A 23,732-nucleotide genomic window follows, 5' to 3' on the forward strand; every position below is an offset into this window, starting at 1 on the left:
CTAAAGTGAATTCTCTGGAGTTTCCTTCTCAACTCCAAGACTTCTCAGCTAACGTGACTTTCCCTTTTCCCTTGTTCCCTTCGCTACGCCCCTTCAAAAAGTAATTTCTGGGAGCACCCGGACGGAACGGCGGGTTGAGCATCTGGCTCTTGATTTCGACTCAGCTCATGAGGACAGAGTCTTCAGACGGAACCCTGCATGGAGACTCCAGGTGCAGAAATGAGCCTGTTTGAGGAACCTCTCCCTCTGCCTTTGCCCCTCCCCCTGATCATTCTCTGTCTCTCTCAATCTTGCTCCCTGAAACAAATAAAGAAAAAAAAATCCTAAAAAAAGACCTATTTGTGGATCTATAGTCTTGATTGTTTTTGTTTACACCCTTTTTATTAGGGATTATCTCCACCACTTCTTTCCTTTTTAGTTAGCACTAGTATCTTACATCTATAACCTCCCTTTCTGCATCTCCTTTCTCCCGTCTAGCTGAAAACATGCTTACAAACAAAAAGAAAATAATGTTTTCCTTGATCCTGTGGTGTCTTGAAGTATCCAGTGGCCTTTCCAGGTGTCTCTACGTGGAAGTCTCCACCCTTGCAATGGAGCACATGACCAACGGACCATTGACATTTGCATCACCTGACAGGTCAGAATGCAGGATCCCAGACCTGCCGCTCACAATGTTCATTATTTTTGAAAGATTGTATTTATCTCTTTGACAGAGAGAGATCACAAGTAGGCAGAGAGGCAGGCAGAGAGAGAGGGGGAAGCAGGCTCCCTGCGGAGCAGAGAGCCGGATGCGGGGCTCAATCCCAGGATCCTGAGGTCATGACCCGAGCCCAAGGCAGAGGCTTAACCCACTGAGCCACCCACGCGCCCCTCACAATGTGCACTTCTTTTTTTTTTTTAAAGATTTCTTTCCTTCTTTCTTTCTTTCTTTGACAGAGAGATCACAAGTAGGCAGAGAGGAAGGCAGAGAGAGAGAGGGGGGGAAGCAGGCTCCCCGCAGAGCAGAGAGCCTGATGTGGGGCTCGATCCCAGGACCCTGGGATCACGACCTGAGCCGAAGGCAGAGGCTTTAACCCACTGAGCCACCCAGGCGCCCCCACAATGTGCATTTTTAACAAGGTCTCCGAGGATTCAGTAACATTGGAGAAATTCTGGTCCATACTGAGTCTGCTGCCACATTCCTTCACCTTAACTTCACCTTCGAGAAGCAAGCTTCACGTTCGTCACTATCAATTCTTCAAAACTGGAAAAGTCTTAAAAGTCACAAACTTTCTAATAGACTTTTTAGCACGGCTAAGGCTTCCTCAATTTCCCCCAAACTGACCCTGCTCTCTTCTCCTTCCAATACTCTTACTTGGCACTCAATGATACGATTTATGCAGTACCACCATTTCACATGCCATCCAGCCACACATTCTTATAGCTGACTAGAACATAGCTTTGCATCATCAACCACGTCAGTCCTTAATGTCTTCCCAGCAGCGAGGAAAGCAGTAACAGGGGGAAAATTTTGGTATCCGACTCCGACAGGTTTTGGTACCGGAAGCGCCCCTGATGCCCTTCCGGCATTTCAAACAGTCTGCTCTTCCTTTTAAAAGAATTGAGCGAAACCTTCCATGTTTCAGAAGCTCTTGTTCTTAGGCTTGTAAATATCTTCTGTTCAAATATTGTTCAGCAATAACATCTACCTTATTTATGTCAGAACCTTCACTGAAGTTTGTCCCCAAATTAAATAACTAACTAACTAAATAACTAACTAAATAAAAAGACTTCAGAATAAGAAGACTGTGAGCATTTCAAATATTTTAGTGGACTTCTTTACACCGTTCAATTTGTATTGTAAAATTTACCTGATTGGGATGCTTGAATTTCCTCCATGTCTCTGGGTTGATTAGAAATAAAACCTTTCCCCTCCACAGCAGGCTGGATGGGTATAGAAACAGTATGATTAAGACATAATGAACATTTCATGCAGTCTGTCGTTAAAGCCTCAAAATAAAAATGTAAGTTTTACCTTCCGGTGAGAATATTTTCCTGGAGAATCTAAAAAGCAAAAGGGTCATCTAGTTAGCTCCATGTACATAGAGAAGCCCACAAACACTCATGCACTTAGTACTAAGCTGAATCCTCATGCCTGGCTCAGATGACAAATGGGTTTGGGGGTTGTTTCTGCAGACAGGAAGGTGGGTTGGCCAGAAGGGCAATTTCTAATGAGAGGAACAAATCGTGACCCTGAGTGGACATACATGAAAGCCCATGGTAGAATGCTACACCACATCCTTAAGGCAGCACAGCAGAATCATTTATACCATTGGACTCTAAGTATGTATGACCTGCTTCAATTTGTCCTGTCATGTAGGAGTACACAGTGCTGGGATTAAGCCCCGTGTCAGGCTCCCTGCTCAATGGGGAGTCTCCTTCTCCCTCTCCCTCTGCCCTTCGGCCCCACTTGTGCTCTCTCGCAAATAAATAAAATCTTTTAAAAAGTCTTAAATTAAAAAAATGAGAAAGACATAAGGCCTAGAAAAAGAACAACATTGTAAATTGATTAGTTGGGCTTCCTGACTTTTTCAGTATAGAGGAGTGAACATTTCATAATGGACTGATACTAGACTACGGAAATAGAAGCGTCCTTTATCTTCCAGTCTCTTTACATGGTTTTTTCCCAATCTATCCTCCACATGAGGGGTGACCAAACTATGGCCACAGGCCAAGTCGGACCAGTCACATGTGACTGTGCTCCCATAAAACTTTATTTACAGGACCAGATGGTTGGTTCTTGCTATTCACCTACGTATTGCTACAGCTGCTTTCACACTATAATGGTAGTTGTAGTTGAGAAACCACAGGGCCTAAAATATTCACTATCTGGCCCTTTAGAGAAAAAGCTTGGTGATCCCTATTTTGTGCCACAACCAGAAGGCCCTAATTCAAATCTAATCTTGTTACCCTTCTGCTTCACATTCTCCAGTGAATCCCTGCATCAAGTACTGCTGGCTCCCTCCCCAATAACCATGCCAGAGTCTTCATTCTTGCTGGAGAACCACAACTTTATTTGGATATTTCTTGTCCCAAAGACGAAGAAGGTGGCCTTACCCCAGCTTCAAAAGGAGAAATGATTATTCTAAGCTAATCACAGTACCTGATTTACCAGCGGCTGGTTTAGGAACAAGCACGTGATATAACCTAGCTTATAAGATGTTACAGTAAATTTACTGCAAGCTTCTGAGTTTTCTTCCTATTTAAAGAAACATATAGGGATGCCTGGGTGGCTTGGTTGTTAAGCCTCAGCCTTCAGCTTGGGTCATGATTTGAGGGTCCTGGGATCCAGCCCCACGTCAGGCTCCCTGCTCAGCAAGAGGCCTGCTTTTCCCTCTGCCGCTTCCCCCTGCTTGTATTCCCTCTCTGTCTGTCTTCTGTGTCAAATAAATAAATAAAATCTTTAAAAAAAAAAAGGAACATATAAAGAAAAACAGTCCTTCCAGTCATTGAATATTGTCATGTGAGAATATGCCTCGAACTGTTGCTAATTAGCCAATCAGGAAAGGAAATATAAAATACCGCCAACCTCAAAGCTAAAAAGAGACAACTGGAATCCTGGTGACATCACTGAACCATCAAAACAATTCTGGTTCCTCCTGTTTTAGTCACTGTTTTGTTTGGTTTGCTTTCTTCAGATTTATTGATTTGAGAGAGAGTGCACGCATGCAAGAGAGAGTACACGAACGGGGGGAACGGCAGAGGAGGAGAATCGTCAAGCAGACTCCATGCTGAGCACAGAGCCCAGTGGGATGTGGGGCTTGATCTCATGACCCATGAGACTGTGACCTGAGCTAAAACTAAGAGTCAATGCATAACTGACTAAGCCACCCAGGTGGCCCCGTTTTAGTCACTATTATAAGTCACCTGTTATTCGCAGCTAAAAGCATTCGACCTGATAAATTTGCCAAGGTCTACAGCCTAAGAGCTACACCTTTCCATGGTACTGAAAAACTTTCATTAGCTTGCCTTAGCTAAGTATTCACTCATTCCAACCATTCCCATAGCACACTTTTTGTACCAGCAAAATTGAACTGCTCGTAAGTGCTCCAAAGTTCACTCGTACATCTGAGCATCTGCACTGCTGTTCCCTGTGCAAAACATGTCATCTTGATGGACGTTTCTCCTGCCAAACATGGTTCTTCTGCCTCTTTACCTGGCAAACTTAATACTCGGTCTGCATACTTACCTTAAATTCTACCCACTCTTCTAAAACTCTAACTTGTCACTATCGGCTTACATATTAAGTACCAATAAAAACATAACAATGATAATTATAAGCACTAGGGGACTCTGGCACATAGTAAGCACGGAATAAAGTAGAGTAAATAATAAAAATAGAGTAGTAAAAACAGAGTAAATAATAAGAATGACAATGATAATAACAAACTCCCGGAGGGAAGGGATTGTGTTTTTTGAATGTTTGTATTCTATATCAGAGTAACACTTAGTGGCTAAAAGACACTTGATAGTTATTTGCTAAGTGAACAAATGAAAATGAGTAAATTGCAAAACCAAACCAACCTACAGATTTTCTTTGATAAAAGTCTACTAAGTTAAAGGTTCCTTCATACATGTCAGATTGTACAATGCACTAGGTGCCACATCTAGGGAGCAGTGGTAGCATTTTTGTTATTGTGAACCATTTTTCTGCTTTTGTTATAATCTGTTGAGCCTCAGAGTTGCCCCATTTGAATTTTTATTATGATAATCTTTTTACTAATGGCAACAGAGTGTCGTGTTCTAACAAAATTACAGTATCATGACAATTATGCAACGAACAGAAGAAAACATTGTTCTAATAAAGTCAACATATCTCATTCTCTTTAACTAATGAGAAATGAAGTTGTTAATGATATCTTATTGATACAACAATATATAAAACCACCTATGATTCTCAAGGCATTTCTTTTCTGATTTCTTTACCACGGACAGTCACCTTTAAAGAAAAAAAAAACAGTCTCACTGGTATTGCTGCATACTAGCTAAGTTTTCCAGTTCTTATTGCTTGCCATTTGTTTATGGTACCAGGAAGGTATTATAGAGTTCCCAGTTTTGAGGATAGCTCCTTTTTTAATGAGACAAATCAATATGTAATAATACTTACTAAATGTAATCCACTTGTAAAAACTAAAAGATCCATTTTCATAACAAGTTCAAGTTGTTTTAATATGCTTATAAAGGAAACATAAAACATACTAACTTAAAAATCTCTCTCTTATTTACACAAAGATATAAGGGATTTTAGGGGTCATGACTAAAATAATGAATTTCTTTTCAGACAATAATGTCTCATATGTTAAATTACCTACAATTAACTTCCTTTTTCGTTGTTGTTCACACTGAGGTACCTTTTTTTTTTTTAATTATGGTCAGTTAGCCAGCACATACTACATCGTAAGTTTCTGATGTAGTGTTCAATGATTAATTAGCTGCATATAACACCCAGTGCTCATCACGACACGTGCCCTCCTTAATACTCATCACCCAGTTCCCCCATTCCCCCACTCCATCCTTCCATAACCCTCAGTTTGTTTCCTGGAGTCCGGTCTCTCTCATGGATTTGTTCCTATTGTTCATGACAGTATTTAAAGTCTTAAGTAATTCTGAATACTAGACTATTAAGAAAGAAATTAAGAAAGAAAAAAAAAAAATAGAGGCCCCTGGGTGGCTCAGTTGGGTAAGCATCTGCTTTCAGCTCAGGTCAAGATCCCTGGACTCTAGGACTGAGTCCAACATTGGGCTCCCTGCTCAGTGGGAAACCTGCTTCTCCCTGTCCCTCTGCCTGTGCTCTCTCTCTCTCTCTCTGTCAAATAAATAAATAAAATCGAGAGAGAGAGAGAGAGAGAGAAAGAGAAAGAAAGGAAGAAAGCAAGAAAGTGAGCTTATGCAATTTACACATTGGGTTTTTTTTTTCCCCCCACTGCTCTTTCATAATCAAAACTTCCTTACTCTGCCTTCATCTATGTGACCACCAAAAGTACTTCACTCTGAAAAGTCTTACCTGGATTGTTATTTTGCGAAAAATTTTTAAATCTTTCTTCTCTATGTTGGGCAATTATTTGGCGATTGCTACATATAAAAAGGGGTGATAAACAATGTTACTATTTTAATACTGATATGGAAAACATTTACCAAATATATCAATTCATAAGAGTATTTCGAATAATATCAGAGCTAATATCAAACCTTAAATTACCCCATATACTTTAAAGGAAGGTGAACCAGTCATAAAGTAGTAACTTAGCAATTAGTAGTATTAGCTTGCCATAACGGAACGTGTCTTGAACTCAGTGGTCCTAACTCTGTAACCACAGCTATTTGCTCTTGGATGAGCCACTTCTCTCTGGCTCCAAGTCTTCCTCTAGAAAACAGGCATCTTACTGCCTTATTTCACAAGGTTGTTAAGAGGATTTCATGAAATATTAGACCCAAAACATGGCCTGTCGGGAAAGGGGACACCCACCACTCTGGGAAGGGCTGTATGAGACCTTTCATCAGCCCATAAGAAAAGGCGCTCCTCAGGATTTAAAGCAGGCTTGAGATATAGGCCTAGAAACAAAGGAGAAAGGAAAGTCCAGGCTCTTCCTGTAGCATTACTTGAACCTCTCTAACAGCTTAGAAGGGTCCCAACTGCCATCTGCTAGCAGGATAGAAAAGCAAAATCCTCAAGCGGTACTTCATTATGAAGGTCTGCGCTAACATGTGGGCTTCATGTAAGGCTTTTGAGTGCGAAGGGAAGGGTGTGTGTGGCTAAAGCCAGGGGGCCCAGCGGCCAGAACAGGGTGCTGGTGCCGTGGAATAGCAGCTGAGCATACAAGCATATGTCGCAAACTAAAAAATGTTGTAACTTTGAAGTCTCATCGTGGGTCACCACGAAGACTGAGGAATGCGGATCAGCAAGGGCATCCTGGGAGCAAAGGTCAATCATAACCATAACCAAACTGCAGAAAAATAACATTGCCTTCTAGAGGACAGGTCTGCACAAAAAGTTATTTGCAGGGGTGCCTGGGTGGCTCAGTTATTTAAGCATCTGCCTTCAGCTCAGTCACGATCTTGGGGTCCTAGAATTGAGCCCCATGTCTGGCTCCCTGCTCTAACCCCTTCCCCTGCTCATGCTCTCACTCTCTCTCTCAAAAAATAAAATCTTTAGTTTTCTTTCTTTTTTTAAAGATATTTAGTTATTTATTTGAGTGAGAGAATGAGAGAGGGAGGGAGAAAACATGAGAGCGGGGAGGGTCAGAGGGAGAAGCAGACTCCCTGCTGAGCAGGGAGCCAGTTGGGGGACTCGATCCTGGGACTCCAGGATCATGACCTGAGCCAAAGACAGTCGCTTAACAGAGTCACCAAGGTACTACACACAGCAATGTTGCAGCAACAGAATCAAAGGAAACAAGGGAATGACAAGAATGTCCTTTTTTCCCTCCAAATGACTTGCGAAAGAGGATGGTCTCTTTGGTCTTAGGGAACTCCTTAGGTTCCTGGAAAATTCAAGGGGGAAAGTATAAGAGATAACCCTCAAGGGAAAGTATAGGGTTTTCTACTAAACTGAAAATCTCAAGACCCAAGTAACTAGTTAGGAAAAAAAAAAAAAAAAAAAAGATGTTGGATGTTGGGGCACCTAGGTGGCTCACTTGGCATTTGGTTAAGCATCTGCATTCAGCTCAGGTCACAGTCTTGGGGGACTGGGGTTGAGCCCCACATCAGGCTCCCTGCTCCCCAGGGAATCTGCTTCTTCCTCTGTCCCTACCCTCTCCCTCTCTGAAATAAATAAATAAAATCTACAAAGAAAGGAAGAGAGGAAGAGAGGAAGAGAGGGAGGGAGGGATGGAGGCAGGAAGGAAAAAAAAAACCACACAAATGTAACGTTCTTTGTACGCCATGCATAAGAGTTATCCTTGGAATGAAACAGATACAGTTAAGATCCCTAAAGACAAAGGTCTCAATAGTCCTGAGATAAAGAATCCTGCACCCGTTGTTATTGCTAACTAGTCTAGCCTTTGTCTTGGTTTCTGGCAAATGATGGGGGCTAACTCACTGCCATCCCAACATTGCCCAAATCAAACTACGAACTCTCAACCACTACATAAGAACTAAGAGTTAAACTATTTTAAACTTCAGTTTAGTGATAACTAACATTTTAATGTACACACTTACACATAAAATCCACAAAAATCAGCATAGTCTTCTGCCGTCCATCCACATTCATCTTGAGAAGAGGTATTAACACCTTGCTGAAGAAGAAGCCTGACTACATCTGGAGATTTAAGAGTTGCAGCAAGCATGAGGGCTGTTCTAAAATAACAGAGACATAACTTCACCCTTAGGAACTCAGAGTTATCTAAACAGCAAATTTCATATACTTTACCAGATTAATATCTTGCCTGTCGGTCCAGAATTGACCATTAACACGTTCAAGTGTTTATCTTTGTAAATTACCTCCATGGCTAAAATTAAAGGACAAAAAAGAAGCCTCTTGTCCCCCCTGGGTATGAGAGTAGAAGTTGCTAATTTAAAGTCACTTGATGAACAAGAAACTATGCTAAATTCTTTTAAAAAAGAATTCCCCATTTCTTCCTTAAGCTGATTCAGAGTACCTCCATGCCTTCTAGAGGACAGGTCTGTATAAAAAGTAATTTGCAGGGGTGCCTGGGTGGCTCAGTCATTTAAGCGTCTGCCTTCAGCTCAGTCATGAACTTAGGGTCCTGGAATTGAGCCCCACATATGGCTCCCTGCTCTAACCCCTTCCCCTGCTCATGCTCTCTCTCTCTCAAAAAAATAATAAAATCTTTAAAAATAAAAAAATAAAAAAAAAACAAAAAAGCTATTTTCAGGCTTAAAATAACAGTATTCACACTAACAGTAACAAGAGTCATAGTTGCAGTTAATGATACTAAGATAAGCATGTGTTAGGCACTAAATTAAATACTATATATGTAAGATATTATTTACACACAACAACGCTTGAAGGATATATTATCCTCCTTTTCATATGAGAGAATGTATCTGGTGATGATAAGTAATGTTTCCAAAGTCACATACCCAGCAAGTAGGAAAGGAATTAAACCTAGTCTTGTGTCTATCTAAAGTCCATCTCTTTTCTCTTTATCACCAACCTATGATTTGTCCTCACTAAAAGAAAAATCTATTCAATTAAAGTTATCTTTCATCCTTCTACCCTTACCAACGAAAACAAAACAAAACAAAACAAAAAATATACTGAACACAAAAAAGGATGATAAGCCCACACTATCTGGTAATACTAATTAATAATCACTTAGGGATCATCTAACATCAGTATTCTTAAAAAAAAAAAAGGCAATTTAAAGCAAGGAGTCATTCAAAAGATAAAACAACTCCTATTTATGTTTAATATGCATCTTTTAAGGAAAATATATATGAAGTAGAAGTTTCCAAAAAATACTATAAAAGGGTAAGAAGTTCAGTATTGTGTCATAAAATAAAAGGAGTCCACACTTTATAATAAAACTAATATGAAACCCATTTAGCTAACATAAAATCATATGGCAGAAAAAAAAAGATTGCAAATCACATCAGTTAATGATATGAAGGAATATAAATTCTGCCGTATACTGTTCTTCATATTGCCCCATCAGAATAACTGCTTTCTGCCTAACTGATGACATGTCGACATTTTTCACTATATAATTATAAATTAATCCTCTTCTTATTAAGTTAGTCTGACTTAACTGTTACCATCCTAGAACAATATAAGGTTTAAAAAAAGACAACTACTGTACCTTTTGGACTTATCAACCACATGTACATCTGCTTTTTTTCCAATTAACAATTCCACCATTTGGTGTTTGTTTTCATTTACAGCAAGTAAAAAAGGTGTGAGTTCCAACTGTAAAAGTGTAAAAACAATTTATCATTTACAATTTATAATTTACAAAGTTACATATTTCCATACTGAATTTTAAAACCTATAAAGGATCCTCTAAACTTAAACACATATATAAGTACTCTAACCCCCCCATCCTCCCCATCCCCCCATCCTCCCCACCCCCCGACCCTCCCTCACCCCCCTGCTTTCACCAGCTGCTCCTTCTCTTTACAACAGCCCGCCTCAGGGGGTCTGGGTGGCTCAGTCTGAGCTTCTGCCTTCAGCTCAGGTCATGAGCCCAGTGCCCTGGGATGCAGCCCCATGTCAGGCTCCCTGCTCCGTGGGGAGTCAGCTTCTCCTTCTCCCTCTGCCCCACACCTCTGCTCATGCTCTCTCTCCCACTCTCACTCTCTCAACTTAATAAATATTTTTGAAAAAAATAAAACAAATTAAGTTAAATAGCCCTCCTCCACCTCTTCAACAGATTAACTGTAGTCATTCTCCAAATCTTACTTCAAACATTGGCTGGTTCCAAGAATCTCGGCTTCTATCACAGCATTTAGCATTGTATACTCCAATTATTTTATTGCACCCCATCGAAACCAAGAGCGTTCTGAGGGAAGGGACTATTTTTTATCTCTATATCTCCAAACTCTAAGACATAGCTGTAAAAGTTTAAAGTATTTTTACTGAGTTAACAGCCTAAATGATTATCTCTGGAGTAGTGTTTCTCAAATTATATCCCAAAGAACACACACTTTGCTGGAAGGTGAGGATTGTGCCTCAATAGAAAGAGTCAATGATCCTCTATGTTTGAGAAATATTACAGAACTGCACTATATCTCTCGCACAAAAGAAATCGGTTTAAATTTGCTTATCCCCATTTGACAATACTTTTCACGGCAAACATTAACATTTGAGAAATTAGAGTTTCAGGGATACAGTGTCGAGAGCTTTCCAATAAAGGTGAAGGTTTTCTCCAGGTTATACCAACATGCTTGATTCTCTTCTATCAATGGTATCAGGATCCCAGATGTCAACATAAAGCACTCTTGCTCCAAATGGGTCACTGAGGAGATGCACTCTGAATTAAAAGAGCAGCTCTGGGGCATCTGGGTGGATCGGCCAGTTAAGCGTCTGCCTTCGGCTCAGGCCGTGCTCTCGGGGTCCTGGGATCCAGCCCTGCATCAGGCTCCCTTACTTTTCCCTCTCCCTCTGCCCTTCCTCCCTACTCATGTGTGTTGTCTCTCACGCTCTCTCTCAAATACATAAAATCTTTTTTTTTTTTTTAAACTTCATTAAAGTGAAATCTTAAAACTTCGAATAACCGACTTGACAGTTTACAGCACTGTTAGCCAAAGCCGGCCTCTTTCAAAACTTGAAGAAAACCAACACTTGGGTCAACTAAATCTTAGTAACTATAAGCAATTGTAGATAATTGCTGCATTTAAGAATGAAAATGTATCAAAGATTAGTGTTAATATCAACTGAATCATAGAGACATAGATCACTTCTCTATCTCTATAACAAGATCATGGTCTTAGAGCAGAATAAAGCATATTCCATGTAAAATTACTCAGAAGTGCTCCTTGGGTTAGAAGCCGAGGCATAAAAATTCTTGCTATGTGAAGAACATGCTTCTCTTCTTACAAGTCTGTATATGTGCTTTCTTCCTGCTTTCTTTCTTTACAGTTCCTACAAAAATGTATTTCCAAAAAGTACGCTCAAGAAAAAAAAATTAAAAAATAAAAATAAAGGGAAATCTTAGACAATTAAGTTATTTCAAAATATTTTCATTCAGGGAATGCTCGAGCTTCTACATATGAAAAATTGACCCTATCTATGTCAACCAACAGTGCTTCCTTAAGGGCAGTGGTAGGAGGTGACGCACGTCAAAGAAATAACAAGTGGAATAGTGAGCGCGGTCCTCCACTACTCCCCATGCACAGCTATACCCCCCCGAGGACCTACACAATGCTGAGCAGGAACTACTCTGTGAAATGGGAGACCCCATTGCGGTACATGGCAGGCAGAGTGGCTATGAGCGCAAGTAGACGCCCCTGTAGGATGTCATGACCCGATTCCCCTGCTCTCATCTTCAGAACCTTGGGGCCTGGAGTGGCCAGGGCCTGCAACCTGCTGCTTTCTCCTCCCACTTGCACTCACTCAAGTTACCCCACTGGGTCATGGACTCCCACCCATTCCCAGCAGCACCCATTTCCTAAGCCCCTGCACAGCACTCAGCCTCCATCATCACCTCACTCCCCTCCAGGCCTTCAATCCTTTGTGGGCTCTGAGCCCACCATCCACTCCCAAGCACTAATGGGAAGATTCTCCTTCTGGGGTGGAAGAGTGGCTGGGAAACAGAACTCTGCCCTTTCTGTGCGCATCGTCGATCTCTAGTTCTCCCTGCCCTGGCTTTGGAGTTGTTTCCGTGGTGATAGGACTTGATGTATCGAATTCAGTATTTATTATTTATTACATATATAAATAAATACGTAAATAAATGTTTTGTCGCTAAAAAAATTTACATGTATGTTTTAAAATTTCAAATACTTTATCAATAAAGTTGACGTACCTTGTTTCTTGCTTCAATATTTGCATGGTATAAAATCAGCTTCTCTACTATTGACGTGTTGTCACCAGCAACAGCATAGTGGAGGGCAGTATTGCCAAAGTTATCCGTAAGGTGTGGATTAGCACCGTGTTCTAAGAGAATAGTTACACATGTCTCTTCCTGGTATTGTATAGCCTGTCAGTAGTATCCCAAGAAACAGAGTGTAAATTCTGGGAATTTAAAGCAAGCATGCCACAGTTTTCACCAATTAGTTACATTTAAATGCAATAAAGTTTCATTCTACGTAATTCAATCAAACCCATCTCAGGCAGACACAGCTGCTACCACACACCTTCATTAGAGGAGTCCTACATTCTTTATCACAGAGATTAAGCTGGCATTTCCTCTGTACAAGAAGAGTCACCATGTCAGCATGGCCAATGGTACAGGCCAGATGGAGAGGAGTCCTAGGAAAGTGAAAGAACGTTTTAGGAAATTATAGTGCACTACTTCAAAACATGCAGTTAATTCATGTAATTGTAAACGTTAAATAGCATCTTATTCCTTTGACTCAAAAACAAAGATTTAGTTTTCTTTTGACGAAAGTACAATATGTATTAGTGATTAGTCACCATGCTAGTAAAAGAGCGGGCTATCTGACTAGGTAGAGCGTGACCTCAGGATTCAGCTCAACCTGGGTTTAAATCCTACTTAACTCTGTCACTTAATAGTTATTACTCAGCCTTATCCTCAATTTCCTCCTCAACAAAATGGACATGAAAATAGTTATCTCGTGTCCCCTGCCCTGCTCAGTTTGAAGGTCATGTAACTCTTGATCTCAAGGGTCATGCATTCAAGCCCCGTGTTGGCTATAGAGATTACTAAAAACTAATAAAAATAAAATAAAGAATAGTTATCTCACAAGACCTCGTCACCATGCTTAAATGAGGATCTATGCAAAGTTTGTTACATATTATTATTATAACTATTACTGTTGCTACTACTGTACAAAGACAACTCTCCTATTAGGTAAAGTGATACAATTATGCCTACTTCTCAGATATGTTTTAAATATTCACAGGAATACTATATATCAATGATTCTAGGAGGCTCATTTTGTCACCTTTTAGTATCTCTGACATTGGGATGCAATTTATAATTCAAAATGTCTTACAACTATAATTGGCAGAATTTTTTAAGATTTCTTATTGGTATATAAAATGGTGGGGCATCACACAATCAATGTGCCTTACATTAACTGAAATAATGGTATATACATACAACAGTTCTACTGCAGTTCTAGTCACATGGTTGGCATTTAAATACATTTTAGTTCTTGAAAGCATTATGGGAAAAGAGGGCTAAAATAATGAAGAATTCTTTTTAAGTAATTCTTCACTCTGATTTTCAAGAAATGTAAGCCAAAGGAAGCTCAGGATTCAAATAGACAGGACCAGTTTTATTTTTATAGATTATGTATTTTATATATTTTTATATATTAAATAATATTTTATATATCTTATACATAAATATATCATATATTTATATATGATAGATTTTATATACATTATATTAAATAAAAATGAAATTATTTTCTTCATTTTATTAGATATTTAGATTTATAGATCATATGAAAATCAAGAATTACCAATAATCAATATTAGTATTCAATACTATTATAAAAAATAAATAACAGATATTTCTCCACCACTTATGAATGATTCACCTTTTCCTACTAATATGAAATGTCACCATATTTGGGTGTTTGGCATTTTCTACTCTGCCCCATTCATTCATCTGTCCTTTCAGCTATTAGTAACCGTGTAAATTGTGGAAATTTAAGATACATTTTGATATCTGGAAGGGTAAATTTGTCTGCTTATAAAAATTTAAGTTTTTATTTTAATTCCAGTTAACATGCAGTGTTATATTACTTTCAGGTGTACACTATAGTGATTCCAAAAATTTTCTTAATGTCATCACAATGATAAAAGAGAGCAGGTGTAACCCAAAATTCTTTAAACCATGATGATTTTATTTGCTTTATGGAATGTCGATAAATACAAGAAGAGTACACATTTTCAGAAATATATCTTCCTAATCACAAACAGAACCATCTTCCCAATTCAAAATTTCTTTCGACAGCCAGTCAGTAAATAACATACATACAAAGTGGACACAGATATAAATTATATATTGGATTTTATCGAAAGAATTTGTAGCCCAGAAGTTGATCTATTATGGGAATAGATCTTTTTTTATAACATTATCGTATAAAAAGATGTCCATTAAAAATAACAGACTAACTTTTATAGAGGTAGATTAGCCGGGCTATACACAGGTGACCAGTGAGATTGCAATAGGTCTGCAACACACAGAGAAAACTGCTAGGTTACACATGAGTGGCCAACGGAATTTCAATTTACCCTAGTAGATATATGCACACCCCACTGATTGGATGTCTTCACCTGGCCTGACCCGCCCTTGTAACTGGGCTTTGCAAGTAAGTTCCTCTGGGAGGGGCAGGGTCAATCTAAGTTCACAAAATGACTCCCTCTGGCTAAGCAGGCCCTTACAGCTCTATTACCGTTTTTTCTTGTCTCTTTTATTCACGTCTTTCCCAAGCAGTAGCAACCGCTGCATTTTCAATATGTTGTTCATGACGGCAACTCTGTGGATCTTTTTGAGATCTTTCATTCGGATGTTATACACCCGCTGGGACTCGTTGAATTCTCCCTTCTTAACAAGCGGGGCCCTCAAGTCATTCATCACTTCCCTGCGAAAGGTCACGGATGACGCCCCTTCCCAGTCCCGAAACCAAAAAACTTCTTCATTGCAAAGCCTAGAGGCTTCACCAGCACTTCACCTTCCACTGGGCTTTTCACCGCTTCTACACACCAGCACCAGTGCTAGAGATAAGCCAAACCGACCTCACAATGGTTTGGAATCTTGGAGCACCTAACAACCGTAACCATGACGCCAAGCACAAATGCGCTTGCGCACCTCTGAAACCCGCGTGGCTGCGCCTGCGCATAAAGGGCCAGCGACTAAAGGTGCCCAAAGTGCATGTGCGAGGCCCAAGCCTCTCAAATCTCAGTGCGGCGGCGCGCCGCTCTGACGGGGCAGAGTGGCGGGGCCCCCGCTCGGCTCACCGCCCCGAGGCTATAAAGCTGGATAATATTATTTTAAAGACTCTGAAGACCTACAACAAACTAAGAAGGGTTTATTCATGAAGATTACTGAAGTTTGGTTAGAGCTGTGTGAGTCTGTGCTGTGCTCTCACTTCCCATGCCAGAAACTTGTCACTTAGAGAAGGGACTTGCCTGACCTGAGGCAGAGTAAGTCAAAGAGGTGGCCTCCATGCTAAGCACACAGAGTTCTCTAGCCTGAGGTTGCAATGCTGTTTAGGGGAAACAAGAGTAGCAAGGTATTTAACTGTAAGCTCTGAGAGGTCAGAGAGCCATCTGGATGGGATAAGCACTCCACATAAACTCCAGGTTTACCCGAGGCAGGCAGTAGAAACTGAAGCTGGTTCGAGCCACCCACATACCCATGGTTGCTAAGCCACGCGCATACACGCAAAGAAGCAGAAAGCTTGTTAGAAAGCAAAAACCAGGCAGCCTTGAAAATGACCCAAATGTTGCATGGACTTAGAAGCCCACACAGATCATGGTGGCTATCTCTTAACAACTAAATGTCAACTAGGCAATCATGTTATAAATAGGTGTCTCTGTCTGTTTCATAAGTAAGTATTGACAGCTTAGCAAAAATTGACCCCCAGTGGGGGGATACCTTAAAGAACTGAAGAACGATTTCCTGACCATTTAAGGGTACAACTGAACACCATTATTCTCCTACCCTCCAAAGATTTATTCCTGTTTAGTTTTTAACTTTAATCTCACATAACATGAAATTACCACTGAAAGGGAATAATTCAATGCATTTAGTGCATTCACAAGTCACCATCTCATTCCAAGACATGTCTATCACCCAGAGAAGAAAATCCCCTGTGTATCAGTTTTTCAACCTGTGGAACTCACTGATTTCGTATTTTTCTAAGTTTTTAACAAGATACAAAGAAAGTGAATACAAATTGATGCTTTCTTTTTTTTCTGTCCATTTTTCACCCTTTTCCAATTTTAACAATAAAAGTGACAATACAAATTTTAGTTACCGTTTGAATTTGTCATCTCTGCTCTCTTTGTACCATCCTAGAATAACTATAGTTGCTGGCCATGTCATACCCACACTAAGGAGCAATGGGACACAGCTCAACTGCGTCTGGCTGACAGACACTGGGCTAAAACTGCCCATAATCACAGGATTACCATTTTGCCTCATTCCAGCTCTGATATCACTTTTGTACATCACATTTTTCAAGCTGTTTTAATAATTTTCTCACTGTAGACAGAGATACATCTTGTTACATGATACAGATTTAGAACTAAGAGTAATATTTTATTTATTTACATTACTCAATTCTGGCCCACAGAAGTGAAGTGGCCATCTACCGTAATTTGGTTAACATGTAACCTCTTAAATTCATGTGCCCAAAATCCAGACACTGTATTTAATTCAAACTACATATTTTTAAACACACTAAAGCATTATCAACACTCATATTGGCCTAATCCATGTGATTTACACTAAGGCACAAGCGATCAAAACCATCCATACTGACAATTTTATAGGTAAGTCATTCTATTTCTTTTCAAATTAAGTTCTTCTTTTAACCAAGGTATTGCTAATGACACAATAAATAACTTTTATTCACTGAACGATGAATCTTTACTGGACAATTTCAGTGTGAAAGTACTGGAGCAATGATAAAGATAATTTCAGACATATTCTGAGACCTCAAAGAATTTGGCATAAATTCACAAAAGGCTTAACCAAGAAGACAAATAACAACTCAAGAAAATCTGCTAAGTTTTACAAAATGTTAAATGACTGACGAATGTGGATGATATAACTGCACTGGGGTAAAGGAAACCCTCAGACTTTCCAGAGACTACTAAACACTGGCTGTGACCTGACACTAAATCTAGGAGACCCAAAACACCACTGTGGCCCACCAGTCAGAGGAAGGGCTTATGGAGGTCAGCCGGTCAATGGAATATTAGCTCAGGTCTCACAGATGTCCCAGTGGGTCTGCAAACCCGGTCTATGGTCACATGCCCAGTGCCGGAATGCACAAGGAATAGAATTCCTGACAGAATTCCTACTGACAGAATTCCCACTCTGGTGCCCTGACCTGTGTAGTAAGGGCTCCTACAGTGGGAAACACCAAGTGGAAGCCTCCAGAATTGCCTCTAACTAGGAAAATAGTAAACCAAAAGTCATGCCACATCCCCGAAAGAAATGCAGAGATTAGTGCCACCATCAAGGGTTAGAAAGACACAAAAGTGGTGACTCCCACATCCCCAGAACAGACCTTAGGACAATGACAGTTGATTACCATAAGCCTCACTCGATGGTGACCCCCCACTGTTGCTGTTGTTCCAGCTGCTGTTCCAGATGTGGTTTCAATGCTTGAGTAAATTAACACACTGGTACCTGGTGTGTGACTCCTGGCCTCTGTCTCCATCTCTGTCCCTAAGACCCACCGCAAGTTTACTCGCAGCTGCAAGGCCAGCAAAGCGCCCTCACTGTTTTCCCTCAGGGCCCTCCCACCCTTCAGACCTGTGTCACGATTTAATGTGCAGGAATTCTGATGGCCCTTCCCTTCCCCAAAATGTCACAGGGGCCTATTCTAATGATGACATTGTGCTGACCGGATCTAGTGAGTGAGAAGTAGCAAGTATCCAGGCTTATGGGTAAGACATTTTCATGTCAGAGGTGGAGAATCAATCCAAGAATAATTCAGGGGCCTTCTACGTCAGTCAAAGTTCTAGGGGTCTAGTGGTGTGGAGCACATGGAGAGCTCTCAGGAGAAGGATGAGCTGTTGAATCGGGCTCCTCCTACAACCAAGAGAGGAACAACTGTCCACGGGCTTCTTGGGATTTTGGAGGTAACATATTCCTCACCGACCCCTCTGGATGTGTTACTCCAGCTCATTTACCGAGTGACGCCCAGAGCTGCCAGTGTACGGTGGGGTCCAGAACAAAAGAAGGTTCTGCGACAAGTATAGGCTGCTGTGCAAGCTGCTCCCCTCCTCAGGCCACCGGGTCCACAAATCCACTGGTGCCTTAAGTGTCCATGGCAGACAGGGATGCTGGTTGGAGCCTTTGGCAGGCACTAGAGACAGATCACGGCACAGGCCCTTAGGACTTTAGAGCAAAGCCCTACAGCACTACAGCCCCTGCCCCTCTGGGACATACAGGAAGATAACAGATAACCAGTCTCTTTTAAGAAACAGATCTTGGCCTGTTACTGGGCCTTCAAAGAGACTGAACACTTCATCATGAGCCACCAAGTTACCACGTGACTGGAGCTGCCCATCGTGAACAGGGTATTTGTCATCTGACCCACCGAGTCATAACACCGGATGTGCAGCAGCACTCCACCATCCAACAGAAGTGGTACGGACGTGATCAAGCCCAAGCAGGCCCTGAAGGTACGAGTAAGTCACATGAACAAGTGGCCCAAATGCCCATGGTCCCCACTCCTACTCTACTACTTCTCTCCCCCAACTTGCACCTGGGGCCTCATAGGGAGTTCCTTACAGTCAGCTGACAGAGGGAAGACTCCAGCCTGGTTTACAGATGGTTCTGCACAACAGCACCCAGAGTGGACGCCGCAGCACTAGGGCCCCCCTGAAACATCCCGGAAGGACAGCAGTGAAGGGAAATCCTCCCGAGGCTCCTGGCCGTTCACTTTGCTTGGGAGGAGAAATGGCCAGACATGGGATTATAAATTCATGCGTTGTGTCCAGTGATGTGCCACATGGTCAGGAAGAAATGACTAGAAAACTGGTAGCAAGGGAATTTGGGGCAGAGGTATACAGACAGAACTCTCTGAATGGGGAAAAAAATGTGAAGATATACATGTCCCATGTGACTGCTCGTCAAAAGAGGACACTGGCAAAGGAGGAGTTTAATAATCAAGTGGACAGGACACCAGTCAGCCTCTTTCCCCAGCACCCCTGTCCTGTTCCAATGAGCTCATAAACAAAGTGGTCATGATGGCAGGGTGGAGATTAGGCATGGGCTCAGCTATGTGCACCTCTACTCATCGGACTCATCTGGCTATGGTTACCACTGCGTGCCTAATTGCCCGCAGCAAAAACCAACACTGAGACCTCACTATGGCACCACTCCCAGGGGAGATTAGCCAGCTACCTGGTGGTGGGTTCAGTGAAATGGGCCACTCCCATCATGCAGAGGGCAACATTTTGTCCTCACTGGAACAGCCACTTACTCTGGGTACAGATTCACCTTGAACGCAAGGTGAGCTGCTGCCAAAACTACTATCTGCGGACTTTCAGAATGCCTTGTCCACCATCATCACAGGAGTGCTTCTGATCTAGGAAATACCTCACAGCAGAACAACAATGGGCCCATGCCCTTGGAATTCACTGGCCATGCATGTTTCCCGCCGTCCTGAAGCAGCTGGTTCAACAGAATGCCCTTTTGAAGACTCAGTTATGGTACTAGCTAGGAGGTAATACCTCGCAGGGCTGAAGAAAGGTACTCAAGAAGTTGTATTTACCCTGAATCTGTGTTCAATACATGGTGGCATTTCTCCCATAGCCAGGGTTCACAGGCCCAGGAATCAAGGGGCAGAAATGCAAGTGGTAGCACTGACTAGTATCCCTACTGACCCCTAGCAAACCTTCTGCCTCCTATTCCTATAACCTTAGAAACTAGTGCTGCTAGGCTAGAGGTTCTAGCTCCAAAGGGAGGAACACATCCACCAGGAGACACAACAGTGATTCCACGGACCTGGAAGCTCAGACTGCTGCCCAGCACTCTGTGGTCCTCCAGCCTCTCAACCAGCAAGGAAGGGAGTCCTGACCACCAAGTGGAACCTGGACTGCTCCTCCACAATGGAGGTGAGGAAGAGTGTGTCTAGAAAACAGGACATGACTCAGGGCATGTCTTAGTATCACCATAATTTGAGCCCATTAATGATTTTTTAAAAGCCAAGAAGCAAGCATGTCTAAGGCTGAAAAATCTTCAACCCAAGACAATCTTAGGGACTAATAATCACTCCCTCGAATGTCATTGACAAGGTTAAAGAAAGCTATGAATTTAGAAGAGAAAGATGAATTTAAAGATTCATGAAATTCACTACATGCAGCAAAGGATACAGACATACCAAAGATTTAACAGAAACAAAGCCAGGGGTCATAAAACCCTCAAGGAAAATTTCCGAGGCTTGCACCCCAGGCCTCCTGAAACCTATTCCCAAGAGTACATTTAGAAGCAGTGACATCATCTAGAAGGTTCTTCCTCTAGTTCCCCGACTTTCAGAGGATGTGGTTTACTGGAGTTCAAAATTATTGCTTATTACATTCTCATTCAACACATTTATTAGGCAATCAACTATGTGGGAATCATTGCTCTAAGCCCTAATTTATAAACAAAATATTCGAGCTTACATGCACACTTTACATCATCATGAGAAAGACTACCAATAAAACAAATATATTTACTTCCAGAGTTAAGGCCTCCAAATATATGGCATGTCATGTGTTAGTAGCTCTTACTTCCAGTCCATAAATAGAATAAAAGAAACGACCTTGATTTAGAGTATGTGAAGGTCATCAAGTATAGCACGCAATTTCTACTCAGCGAAACTGGAAACAAAGGCCAGTTGACCTGTCATACCGGTTAGCCCAGCTTGAAATCACCTGCACTGCTGGTAAAAACACCTGGAGCCCAACCCTGCAAAACATCTGTGCCATAGTACCTACAGCTTTACAGAAAGGTAGGGCCAAGCAGAACCATGCCAAACAGTCCTCCTCAAACATTTTAGACAACACATGTAAAAAACGTTTTCTAAATTATATATTATTCACATATTTTTAATAACAAATAACAAGTCATCTAAAAATAACTCACCAAAACATTCATAGAATTTACTTTCCAGGTTGTTTCCTGCCTTTCATAGTAACAGCGGACTTTTCAGTAGAAGATTTATTTTTTCTATCAATTTCAGTTTGCTTATTTGAGTTTTTTTCAATTGCTAAGCAAAAAATTAAGTCATTATTAAATTATTCATTTAATAATTAGTTCTAATGTTGCTGAATTCACTTGGTCTTCAGAGCATCATGACTCCATTTGTTTCTACTTTCAAGCACAATGGAAACCACAAAAGCCAAATTCAAATATATGATTAAACTAAAATGTTAAAATTTTTCATGTCAATAAACAGTTTAAGCAGTATTAAAGGCCATACGGGAGGAAAGTGTCTGCAATTAACCTGATAAACAACTGATTACTTAAAAAAAAAAAGCAGGTGTAAAAAGGAATGAAATCTTGCCATCTGCAACAACATGGATGGAGTGAGAATATAATGCTAGGAGAAATAAGTCACTCAGAGAAAGACAAAGATCCTATGATTTCATTCATATGTGGAATTTAAGAAACAAAACATGCACAAGCGAACAAGAGTTGAGGGGCAAACCAGGAAACACAGGAAACAGACTCTTAACTATAGAGAACAAACTGGTGGTTACCAGAAGGGAAGGAGTGGTTGGGGGATGAGTGAGATAGGTGATGGGGATGAAGAAGTACACTTATCGTGATGAGCACGGGGTGGTGTACGGAGTGCTGAATCACTATATCGTACACCTGAAACTAATATCATACTGTATGTTAACAAACAAGAATTAAAAATGTAATTTAAAAAAAGAAAAAGGGGGAAAAAACACTGTAAAAATGGGCAAAGGAAACACAGGCAGGCAGTTTACTAAAAAAGTAACTATGGCGGCTCAGACATTAAGTGTTTGCCTTCGGCTCAGGTCATGATTCCAGGTTCCCGGGATCAAGCCCCGCTTCGGGCTCCCTGCTCAGCGGGGAGCCTGCTTCTCCCTCTCCACTTCCCCCTGTTTCTGTTCCCCCTCTCGCTGTGTGTCTCTCTGTCAAATAAGTGAATAAAACCTTTAAAAAAAAAAAAAAAACTATGAATGACCTCCGAGTATGTTTTGTAAATGTTGTAAATGTCTACCATACTAGTAATTAAAGAAATGTACATTTACAAGGAGAAATGTTTCACGTTTTTGAATTGGAATGATTGTTTTAAAGATTTGTTTGGGGGTGGGGCAGAGAGAGAGAATCCAAGTAGATCGCACCGAGCATGGAACCCGATGCTCAAGCTCATGACCCTGAAACCATGACCTGAGCAGAAACCAAGACCCGGACACTTAACTGACTGTGCCACCCAGGCACCCCTTGAATTGGCACGTTTTAAGTACCGCCCACAGTTGATGAAGATGCATTCTGGGAAGACGAGCCCCTCCCCCATCCCACCCCTGAAAGTGAAACCACTAGTGGAATTCACACAGCTTTTTGGAATCAGGAAATATCTTCTCAAAACTTTTGAAGTGTGCTTACCTGGAAAGTAAACTGCAGAAATTTATCCTAAGGACAAATATTTATTTGTAAAGATGTAGCTTTTTTAGTTAAAAAAAAAATGGGAACAATCCATGCTTATAACAGCTTCAGGCACTACTGTAAATTGCACAGAAAAGTAGTTAATGGCATGGAAACCTCCCCCTTATATGCTGATTTAGGAAAATACAAATTATCAGTGAGTCCATGAAGGTTTCCATCTGGTTATGTATCCACAGGAATACACCTTACTGAAGGCTACAGGCCACAGTATTCCCAATAGCTCTGTGAGTTGTAGGGTTCTGGGTAACATTAATTTTCTTCACTGTATATTGTTTTCCAAATATTCTACAGCAAACATAGCATTTCTTTAAACACAAAGGAGTGAGAGAAAAGGTAGCCATGTATATAAATTCCAGATAAAGAGTTATGCACAAAGTCATCTTTAGAAAATGAGAGAGGGGAAGGGATTATTTGTCACATCTCAGGAAGGGAAAGGATCCTCTAAACACAGAACAATTAGAAAAACCAAAGGAAGAAAAAAGACTGCACACTGGGCAAAATACAAATGTTAATAATTTTGTCAATCAAGAAAGCAAATAAAGTTAAAAAGAAAAATAACCAGGACATATTTACAAAAATCTAATAAAAAGCTGATGTTTCGCATATAAAGAAATCATAATTCAATAAGAATAAAAGGGGGGAGGAAATGAAACATATAAAAAAGATCTATGTATTAGATCTTATATTTTATAAATTAAAATTAAAATGTCCTACTTCATCAAAAATTTC

General features: G+C 40.8%; 1 protein-coding gene across 1 annotated transcript in view; it reads right to left on the reverse strand.

Annotated features, from left to right (window-relative positions):
• Positions 1-931: 931 nt before the first annotated feature.
• Positions 932-23,732, reverse strand: part of LOC308338095 (uncharacterized protein) — a 31,075-nt gene continuing 8,274 nt past the window's right edge. Inside the window, exons 2-8 of the mRNA XM_080831656.1 lie at positions 12,796-12,910; positions 12,465-12,638; positions 9,801-9,907; positions 8,197-8,334; positions 6,044-6,111; positions 2,015-2,043; positions 932-1,923 (exon numbers count right to left, since the gene is read on the reverse strand). Of these exons, the coding sequence (XP_080687782.1) occupies positions 1,828-1,923; positions 2,015-2,043; positions 6,044-6,111; positions 8,197-8,334; positions 9,801-9,907; positions 12,465-12,638; positions 12,796-12,870 (687 nt within the window). The 5' untranslated portion in view covers positions 12,871-12,910 and the 3' untranslated portion in view covers positions 932-1,827. The remainder of the gene's footprint in view (positions 1,924-2,014; positions 2,044-6,043; positions 6,112-8,196; positions 8,335-9,800; positions 9,908-12,464; positions 12,639-12,795; positions 12,911-23,732) is intronic.

This window comes from Martes martes (genome assembly GCF_963455335.1).
Source record: "Martes martes genome assembly, contig: scaffold_306, whole genome shotgun sequence".
Lineage (NCBI taxonomy): Eukaryota > Metazoa > Chordata > Mammalia > Carnivora > Mustelidae > Martes > Martes martes.